Source organism: Branchiostoma belcheri, unplaced genomic scaffold (assembly GCF_001625305.1).
Source record: "Branchiostoma belcheri isolate BF01 breed outbred unplaced genomic scaffold, Haploidv18h27 scaffold159, whole genome shotgun sequence".
Lineage (NCBI taxonomy): Eukaryota > Metazoa > Chordata > Leptocardii > Amphioxiformes > Branchiostomatidae > Branchiostoma > Branchiostoma belcheri.
The window spans coordinates 387,387-398,070 of NW_017803035.1; the positions used below are offsets into that span (position 1 = coordinate 387,387).

Sequence of the window (10,684 nt, forward strand, 5' to 3'; positions counted from 1 at the left end):
TCAGTTGGTAGCCCCTATAACCCCCCCCCCCCACTGTTACACTATGACAAATGTGCCTGTGTAGCATTTCCAGTCTCCAGTCAAATGGACATGACATGCCAGGATGTCAAAACATCCTACAATGCAGCTTGTACCTGGTTAGCCTTAAAGCTGTCCAGCTTGCGTCTTCCCTCGACGGCTAGCTTCTTGGCCTCCTCGATGCCGTCCTTGTTCCTCTGCACCATCCTCTCCACCAGAGAGATGGGGACGTTCTGGTTCAGCTCCTGTAGCCGTTTGGCCCGGTTGTTCAGCTTGGTCCACTGGTTCTCACGGTCAATTATCTCATCCTGTGGAAGATGATAGAACACCCGACAGATTAATTTTGGACAAAATATTGCACTTTGGACAAATGTTTGTAGCCCTTTACAGCTCATACTTACAATACAAAGTTGATATTTTGTGGAAACCTTCCCTGGCACACTGGGCAACGGGGCATAATGACACCCAGCAGGGGTCGTCACGCGCCGTTGAGAATCGAAAAATCTGAAGATGTTTTTAAAAAATCTGAAGATTTTCTGAAAAATCTGAAGATTGTTTAAAAAAATCTGAAGATTTTTTTCAAAAGTCTGGGAAAATCTGAAGATTTTTTCAAAGAATCTGAAGATTTTTTCAAAGAATCTGAAGATTTTTCCAATAAATCTGAAGATAGTTTCAAAGAATCTGCAGATCTTTTTAAAAAACCTGAAGATTGTTCCGAGAATGGTTTCAAACATTGCGATCTTTAGTTGTAGAAGACCATACAAAAGTCCCTGTACTTTTTGTTGTGTCAATAAAGAATCTTTTGACACAACAAAAAGTACAGGGACTTTTGTATGGTCTTCTACAACTAAAGATCTAACAAAGCTAAATACATTAAAGCTAAATACATGTATGGATGACTTCATCCTATGTATAGAATATATGTATGTGGCAAATTACGTACAGAATATATATCAATGATAACAATAAAGGATTAACTATTCTCTAACATGTACATGTAGTCTCTGGATTGAAACATTCTTTAAATGTATTTTCCTATAATTTGAATACTGTATTGGTTATCTCTCCTGAGAATGTGATCAAATTTTTCTATAGACTAATGTATTGAAATCGGTTGAACAAGAGGAAAGAAAGGTGATAAGCAATAGGCACTTATCATTGTATAGTGTACAATCCATTATAAAATGGTGCTCATTTTCAATCATGTTTGGACAAAATGGGCAGATAGGAGACAGCTAGATGACATAACTCCCGTTATTTTTCTTTTTCCCCCATTGACCAGAAGTTAGGTACAAACTTGTTGTTAACCTGTAACATTCTGCACTGACAACAGAATGTTGCAGAATCTCTGCACTGGGTCACAGAATTTGATGTACTGCATTGCAGTAATCTGCAACTGTGCCCATAAAAGTTTTCAATTTCACGGCAGCAATTTGAAAAAAAAAATTCCAGCAGGTTTGGTGTTTTAAGTGAAAAAAGTATCTGCCCCACCTGGAACAGATCTAGCCTCCTCTGCATGTCGGGTACTTCACTGGCATCACTGATGGTGTACAGCCTCTTGCGAAGGTCTTCCACTGGGCCATTGAACCAGTCCTCAAAGTCACTGTTGATGTTGTACATCTCGTCCCAGATGTTCTCCATGTTTCGCAGCACATCCTTGTTGTCGTGCAGTTGCTCGCTCACCTAACAAGAAACCAGAGATTTCAGACTTCAGGAAATATTTGGCGTTTTCATGACTTTCAAGTTCACCCTTTTTCCTGTGTCTCACATTTTGGCCTTTTTAATTTTCATTCTGCCTGTCAATCTTCCCCTAACCATATCCTATCAACCTACATGTAATCTTTCTGGATAAACCAACACAAACCAACAGCTCATCCACCTCAAACAATATGAGAATCTGTACCCATGCAGAAGTAAATATTATAATATTATGATATTAATTGAACAGTTTACTTTCAGTTCAAAATCTTACACACCGTGTTCTCAATGAAGTTGTAACAATTTCAATTGTGAGAATTTGAACTGCTTAGAAATTCTCTTCCTTTAGGCCACACCAATTTAATTTCTTGGTTAACGGATTCGCCCGCTTCATTCTTTTCTGATTTGCAAATAAAAATAAAAATCCAGAATCAACTGCAAAATGCTCATATTTTGCCCTGAACAGTTGAAAACAGTCCTTTTGATCCTAGTTGTTACAGTTATTCCATCTTTCAATGCAATGGTATCATTAAAAGTTCAAAATTCATTGTTAACATTTTGAACCAGCCTGGTGTGTTGACTTCATGGCTCCTATCGTACCATTTTGGGCCATAATAGGATGCCTAGGCCTGTTTTTATTTTTTATTTTTTTCGCCCGCCCGCTCCATTATTTTTCTAGAAAAATCCGTTAACCAAGAAATTAAATTGGTGTGGCCTTATCGATTTGCGACCTAACCGGTGCAATAACTCAATTGGTAGAGTGCTCGCTTTGTAACCGGGAGGTCGTGAGTTCAAACCCCGGCCGGGTCATACCAAAGACTTTAAAAATGGTACACACTTCTTTCTCTGCTTAGCACTCAGCACATATGAGAAAAAGTGTGGGGAGGTCAAACACACAGCACTACCAGCGGACCAGCCCCCTGCTGTAGTGCATTGCACAACTGTGTGTCGCCCAAGGGCTACAGAAATGGATATGGGCACCACCCTACGCTCTGCATAAGAAGCATGGGAGACCTTTCCTTTTTTATCGATTTTTGCCCTTACCTCGATCCACCGATGTGAGGTGTGGTCCATCTCTTTGCGAATCTCCGTGGTCTTCCACAGGTTGGATGACCTGAGATCCTGGACCAGCTCCGTCCCTCTCTTACTCATCAGGTCCAGCTTGGGCATGTTGTTGGAGAGTTCACTCTCTGCATTCTGCCATGGAAGAGAAAAGATATATCAAACATTCAAACGTTGATGACAATGTATTTATAATTATCAAAAGCTTGTTAATTACATCAAGTGCCAGACCATGGTCAGACCATGACTTTGGGGTATATTTACTAATAGTATAATTATTTAGTGCACTTTTGAACAACCATACCCATCGTTTCCACTCAAATACAGCTACAGACTGTATTTATTTGTATTTCTTATACAATGTAATAATTTATGTTTATCTTGGGGAGTAGACATAAGTATGGAATTCTTAAACGCCAAACCCATTTACCATTCACTCAATTGTAAAAACAATCATTGACAATTGTATACTATAATGTATAGCACATTATTGTATATTTCCGGGTATAGTATAGAATTTGGTTTGACTACATCGCATAATGATCCAGAGCTACACATTACATTGTAGGCATTAGACCACCGAAAAAATTGAAAATGTCTGTTTAGGGCTACAGAGAATGACATTAAACATTTATTTCCCATTTAGGCCATGTTGATTTGATTACTAGTATATGGATGACAGCCTCTGGGAACCCCAAAACTGATGCGAGCGTGTGAATAAAAAAAAAGTTTGGCCCCCCCAAAAAGTTTTCATTATAAAATCTATGTGGTTTTGAAGGTTGGGCAAATGAGACAGAGTATGGTTTGGCAAATAATCTTAGACTAGTCTTCAAATTCATTTCTTTACATTTTCATGTTTTTCATTTCATTTTGGCATTCTACGACATTGGTATCATTGTCCGATGTTTTTTTTAACCTACGGTATATAGTTGCAACTGTTTGCAACTGTTTTGTACGATTTACAGTATGGTTGACAACTTTTTTTTGTGGAAACGGCCAAAAATTCATGCGCATGAGGATGTCATCCATATAATTGAATCAACATGGCCTTATTGGCTTTATGTAAGGCTGACCTCATGCTTGTCCAGCTGACTGGCGATGTCCGCCGGCCGTTGGCAGATCCTGCTCCTCAGCACCAGCTCCGCCCTGTCAATGCACTTGTGGGTCCTCTCCTTGCACTCGTAGAACTCGTTGATCCTCGTGAGGAGGTCCTCATGCTCCTGTCTCGCTCGTCGCAAGTGTTCCTGCCAGAAGAAGGAATCCCCAACATTTCATTTTACTGAAATTGCAACAGTGCAATACACGCGGAACAGAGGCAGCTGTTGCTGGTGTTGTGTCCCGCACATAGAAACGACTACTGGACAGACAATTCTCATTTTCACTTGAATCTAGTGGAGAAAGTCCAAAGGGCACAAGATCAGTGTCATGTCAGGACTCAAACCCGGGACCTCTTGATTCCGAGTCACGTACGCTGCCATTGTGCCACCCGACCCCACAAATCCCCAACATCACAAACCACAGAAAGGGTCCACAGCTTCTACCCATAAATTCACTGTGGCTTTACTAGTATGAGGGATATGAAACAAATCTGTAGTAGAGTAGGTGATAAGATTTCGTGGTAAGAGGTTACTGCGAAAACCCAAAAAATTTAAACCACCACGAACATTTCACAATTTGTGCGGCACTGAAAGCAACAGTGGACGATGCCACCTACCTCAGTTTCATCCTGTGTCCTCTCAACATAGGCGATGTCTCCGACAATGTCTTCTTTCTTATGAGGCATCTCCCTCTCCAGCCAGCTGCCCATGGTCTTCAACTCTGGGGTCTCGCCTCTGTTATGCTGCAGGTCACGTTCCAGACGCTACAGGGTGCACAAGTAACCACTCTGTCTAAGGATAGTCTATCAAATAGTCTAATCAAGTACAAAACTTTAAAAGGGTGCTATTTCTTTAAGCAAACCATGTGACACATGTCTTTTGAACCAGTTAGCAAATACTACACAACTGTACTGTGTTACAAATTCCGTAAATGATTTCATCAGGTTGGAAAACGACTGAATAGCAAAGTTCTTTTTATCACAACCATTTATTTTTCAAGCCGACGTTTCGATGACGATTGTAGGCACAATTACACTACGTTCCGGAATGTAGTGTAAACAGAAAAAACTAGCTTAAGTGCACTATGAACTATGTAACACCTTTAGTGCACAATGCACCAAGTAACATCTAGTGTCAGTGCACAGTAAACCAGTCAGAATTGCCCTGATGAAGATGACAGAAGGTCATTGAAATGTCGGCTCGAAAAATAAATGGTTGTGATAAAAAGAACTTTGCTATTCTGTGTGACAAATTGTTGGACTGATATTCAGGCAGGCGTTAGAAATGCCATGATTTTGGGTGTTTAGAATGTGGGTACCGCCTAAAATTACCTCAAACAAACGATCCCTCTCCCTAACGTTGTTTGGAGTAATCTCCCACTGCTCTTCCCCATCCAGGGTGTCATCAATGTTGGTGCACTCTTGCAGCATGGCCTCCTTCTTCTCAAAGAACTGCTTCCACCTGTGGCATTTGGATTTATTTTATTTTCATTTTATTTTTGACGATTTACCACATTTGTGGAAGGATTGACATAACAGGTGAGTTTCACCTCTTCAAAGATGTCAACCCCGAGACCAGACTGTAAGGTTTGAACCACTTACACCGGGAAGGTCCCCTACTCTTTTCGATAAGTGTGGTGGGTTCTTTAACGTGCGTGGGGTGTGGCTCTCCCCAAACACGGGACCTCCATTTAACATCCTATCAAAGGGACGTCCCTAGCCGAAGCTAGGTACTCAATTACACCTGTCAGTGAGTGAAGCGAGGAAAGTTGTGTAAAGTACCTTTCCCAAGGGTACAACGTCGGGGCACATGTTCGGACTTGTTCGGGTACGACCCGGAATCGAACCCGGGTCTCCCGTTTCATAGTCCAGTGATGTACCACTACACCACACGACGCCACGATTTCATTCACTTGCAACGATAGTTGCAACAATAGTTAGTCTTTCACAAAATTTTCTTTTGGGGGGTTTGTAGGTACATGTACATGAAGGTATCCATTGTAGGCCTAAATGAAATCAGTAAGTCAATTGTGGGAAAGAATTTGTTCCTGCTACTTCAAATCGAATCCGAACCACAGTGCTGTAAATTATCATTTTCAACAGTTTATCTGTGACAATTAATAAGATAAGTCGAAGGTGATATCCTTATGTCAAGATAAAACATTAGATTATATATTATAGATATACACATATGTTGGAGACAGATTTGAATATATCTTTACAGGAAATGGTTCCCACAATGCAAAAATAGGTAGATATATAAATTGTTATTAGAAAACATACCAAAAGTTGTGATTAGCCCATTCGATTGTAACACTTTATCAAAGACTTGTGCTATCCCTTATTGTTTAGGTGTTAGTCGACATTAGGTCTTATCCAACACATTTATTTTATTGTTTGTTACTCTCTTTATGTAGTTTGCCATACATTGTACCATGTGCAATTGTCGTTCAATGATATGTTATATGACTTGTACATGTCTACTTACTAAGTTATTCAATCAAAAGCCCATAGTATATTAAAAGAACAGCAAATTGAGTCACAAAAGAATCAACATTTCCACACCTGTGTGCTCGTTCGATCTCCTCTGGTCTAGTTTTCCAGGACCCTTGTCCACCACCCTTGCCCTGTGGATACAGTGTATGTTGCTCATTGACAATGATGTTGGTGGTCTGTGTGGCAAGGGCAAAACAGGAGTTAGGGTCAAGAGAAGTTGGCCAACCTGTTCCCAAACATCATCAGAGGAAAGACAATCATGACCAGTGCATTGACAACACAGTGTGACCAATTCACTCACTGTGAACCATGCAGGGCAATTTGGCATACTATTAATTTATATCCAGGGTGGCTGAGCTGTGGGTTTGAGTATCTGTTTATCCGAGTAGGTTGACACCATAGGAGTGAGGGGGGGGGGATTGACAGGAAAAATGACAGGTCAAAAGGACAGACTAAGAACATGGGGTGGATTTGAGAGTAGGTTGACAGCATGCGGGTGGGGGAAGATTGACAGGTTTCCAACCCTGCCTTAAAGACGTTTTTTATTTGGAAATTAAAGGACTGGTCCAATCAGGTTTGCACTGTCATGACATGAGTTCCCCAGAATGTGTCCAAGGGCAGGTTTCCAGCAAAAATGACCCATACCTGTTTTGTGGTAACATCCCTTTTGAAGATTGAATAACGTACTATCCTCCTTTTGGAGTAAGCATTATGGCAAGCATTATGGCATTAATGGCTTGGGGAAAAAAGTATGCATCTGGTATGACATTACTACAGCAACAAGCAAACACAAGGCAACCAGGAGTGCTAGAGTAGAGGAGAAAATGGGTCAACTACAGGAATGTGCAGAAAAAATAATTCTAACTACTTTAAGAAAGCATTGAGTTTGCAATATTAGTAATTATGCAAAGTTGCTTAAAATCAGTGTGAGCATAGGTACACAGGCAGCAGTTGTATGTAATTCTTGTAGCAGACTACAATCATGTACATTTTGTACATTGCACATGATGTAAAGCAGACTGTGCTTCGAGTTGCAGCTTATAAGTCAACCAAAGCGACTACGAGAACCTGCATATGGAAGGAATAACTGCAAAAGACATCACAATTGTTAGCAAGTGTCGTAACTGACTCCCAGCAGCAAGCTAAGTGTTACACAAAATACAATGTCATGTAGAGTTAAGGAGAGGAAGTATAGGACCTGACGGCAGATCAGGGCAAGAGAAATGTTACCAAACGTCAAAACAGGACAAGGACATTACTGTTCCTGTGGAAAACAAAATAAACAAAGATGAACAAACATACATGTATAAACAAACACAAAGACAAACAAGGAGACTTAAGCTTGATGACAATACTATTATATAATACTAATTAAAAAAAAAAATTTGGAAAGACAAGAATCAGATTTCAAAACTGATCAATATAAATTCTAAAGTAGTACTAAATACATCTTTTTCTAGACAGAATCTGATCAAGCAAATAGTGGTAGAGGCAGCACCTGTATGTTAAAAAATGATACGCAGAGGAAGAAATTTAGCAAGCTGTCACAGATGACATCCTTCATATCATGAAGATGCACCCCTTAAACTACACAACTCAAACCCAGGTTTTAAGGAAAACACTAAAAGATCCAGACAGATATACAGTTAGAAGACAGATGCATTCAAAGTCAGCATGAAGAAAAAGGCTATTAGTAACAAGATATAAAATTGTTATTCAATCAGCAGTGACTAAGAGTGGGAAAGAACTCAGTTATGTCACTAGTCTAGAACAAATTTAAACCATTTTTTTGCAACTATTACTGCAAAGAAAGACAGGATGGTAGTGGAAATAGCAGATGTTAACTCTCTTGAAAATGACAGTTAAATATTAAATATTGTTACTATATTTGAAACAGCAACCACAATAATTAATACATCAGGTCAGTGTGCTAATATTATAGTATCAAAGAGAGTTTGAAAATAAATACATTGTATGCTGTACCATGCCATGGTACATGTACAATTTACATGTTTCTACAGTTTCTACATGTACATGTATGACCAATACAAAAAATGCTAGTAACTAGTCTAAGAATTATTATAGATATAAAGAGAAGTTAAAAAACTCCTTTGTTAAAAGTAAGTGTGAATGACATCCACCTCGTGAATATTGATTTGCTGACCACCACCAGATCCATTAATACCATCAGGGAATTGTCCTTGGCCACCACCGGACACCTAGGATCACACAATCATGAGTTAATATGTAGAAAAACACAACCAATATCACTGCATTCATACACATTTACTTGTGACCCTATAGTGCAGTAACTGCTATTTACATCCGGTGACTTACATGTACACACAGTGTACAACTTTCTTCAGATCTGATTAATATATACATCGTATGGTGCATGTACATTTTACAAAATGTACAAAATGTATACATGTACATGACAGTGTGTATTACCGGGTATGTAAAAGGAACAACTCTAGCATGTGAATGTTCTAATAAGGCCACACCAAATTAATTTCTTGGTTCACGGATTCGCCCGCTTCATTTTTTTCTGATTTGCAAATAAAAACAAAAATTCAGAATGAACTGCAAGATGCTCATATTTTGCATTGAACAGTTGAAAACAGTCCTCAGTGTTGTTAATGTTAAACAGTTATTCCATCTTTCAATGCAATGGTATCATTAAAAGTTCAAAATTCATTGTTTAAATTTTGAACCAGCCTGGTGTGTTGACTTCATGACTCCTATCGTACCATTTTGGGCCATAATAGGATGCCTAGGCCTGTTTTTATTTTTTTATTTTTTCGCCCGCCCACTCCATTATTTTTCTGTAAAAATCCGTTAACCAAGAAATTAAATTGGTGTGGCCTAAGAGTTGTTTTGCTGGATAGAAAAGAGACAGGTTGATTTGATTGAGGAGTAAAGTCTGTAACATTGACAGCCATTCATACTACAAAGTGTTTGTTGTGAGCTGGGATAGAAGGTTATTAAATGACTATGTCTACAATGACAGGAATGGTTTGGGGAGGGTTTTAAGGATCATAGATTGGCAACCTGTGAGGCACCATCTCCAGATCTCTGTTGACCATCCCTGTCTCTCATCGGCAACTCATCCTCTCCACTTCCCCGGCCCTTCATTCCAGAAATCTGAGTGTTTGTATGCGACATTGAACTTGTGTTACTTCATGTAACATCCAATAGCCATTATTGACATCATAGAACAACATGAAGTGAAGAGAAGACAAGAGGAGTGACACAGACATCAGTAGACTGAATTCACACAGGCCGGGATGACATTTAACACACATATTGTCATCAATTACTCAATACACACAAGTTTGCAACCAGGTGCTTAAGTCATAGACTGAATACAACGAGGAAGAAGTAAGGGTTTTGTTTCCATACGTTTTGGTCCATAGGGTTCAAGATCTGTGTCCAGACATGTAGGCAAGACAAACATGAATGGTGAGGAATATGCTTAGGGTTGTGGGGTGGAGGACAAATAGATAGAAAAAACACAAGCCACAAACATGAAATCACAAATTAGAACAGTCACACAGACCAAGAAATTGCTGTAGAGAGATGTCAAGAGTACACCTTGGAGTCAGTGACATACATTGTAAGCCGTAACTGTGTTCTAGAAAATTCTATAATTATTTTACAAAATTATACTATTGTTTGATAAATTGTTTTAAAAGACACATCGGTGGGTTTGCAGTTACTGTAATAATCTATTTTCAGGACAGACTATACTATATCCTACAGAACAGTGTTCCTGTACAGATCACAGAAGAGTACAACAGTCATGTACCTTCATGTAATATCCTTTGTACCAAGAGGACTTGGTGTGCATGGCACAAGGGAAAGACAAAAATGTAACACATGGTAAGATGATGTGCAAGTTATGATCACAGTATGTGAAAAAGGTAAAAAATACAGTTCTTAATGATCACCATATAATTATTACATTCACATCACTGAATGCTAGCTAAATGACAACTTGAAGTAACAGTTGTATAGTAGTAGATGAAAGGGAAGTAAGGCCACACCAATTTAATTTGTTGGTTCTCGGATTTTTTCAGAAAAAATATGAAGCGACAGGGCAAAAAAAAATAAAAATAAAAACAGGTCTAGGCATCCTATTATAGGCTTAAATGCTACAAAATGAGCCATGAAGTCAACACAAAAGGCTGGGTTAAAATTTAAACATTGAATTTTGAACTTTTAATCAAACCACTGCAATGATAGATGGGAAAACTGTAACAACTAGGAAGAAAAGGACTTTCCTCAACTGTTGGGGGGCAAAACATGAGCATT

The 10,684-nt window shown here is 39.0% G+C and overlaps 1 protein-coding gene across 50 annotated transcripts in view; it reads right to left on the reverse strand.

The window, feature by feature from the left end:
• Positions 1-10,684, reverse strand: part of LOC109465835 (nesprin-1-like) — an 87,882-nt gene that overhangs the window by 9,587 nt on the left and 67,611 nt on the right. For 23 of the 50 annotated variants that reach the window (XM_019763281.1, XM_019763295.1, XM_019763300.1 and 20 more), the window contains 11 exons: positions 10,179-10,208; positions 9,773-9,796; positions 9,422-9,514; positions 8,512-8,589; positions 6,440-6,546; positions 5,207-5,336; positions 4,493-4,639; positions 3,852-4,022; positions 2,761-2,913; positions 1,510-1,701; positions 135-326 (listed from right to left, as the gene is read on the reverse strand). In XM_019763281.1, the coding sequence (XP_019618840.1) occupies positions 135-326; positions 1,510-1,701; positions 2,761-2,913; positions 3,852-4,022; positions 4,493-4,639; positions 5,207-5,336; positions 6,440-6,546; positions 8,512-8,589; positions 9,422-9,514; positions 9,773-9,796; positions 10,179-10,208 (1,317 nt within the window). The remainder of the gene's footprint in view (positions 1-134; positions 327-1,509; positions 1,702-2,760; positions 2,914-3,851; positions 4,023-4,492; positions 4,640-5,206; positions 5,337-6,439; positions 6,547-8,511; positions 8,590-9,421; positions 9,515-9,772; positions 9,797-10,178; positions 10,209-10,684) is intronic. The other 27 variants (XM_019763321.1, XM_019763320.1, XM_019763319.1 and 24 more) reach the window with 7 other exon arrangements.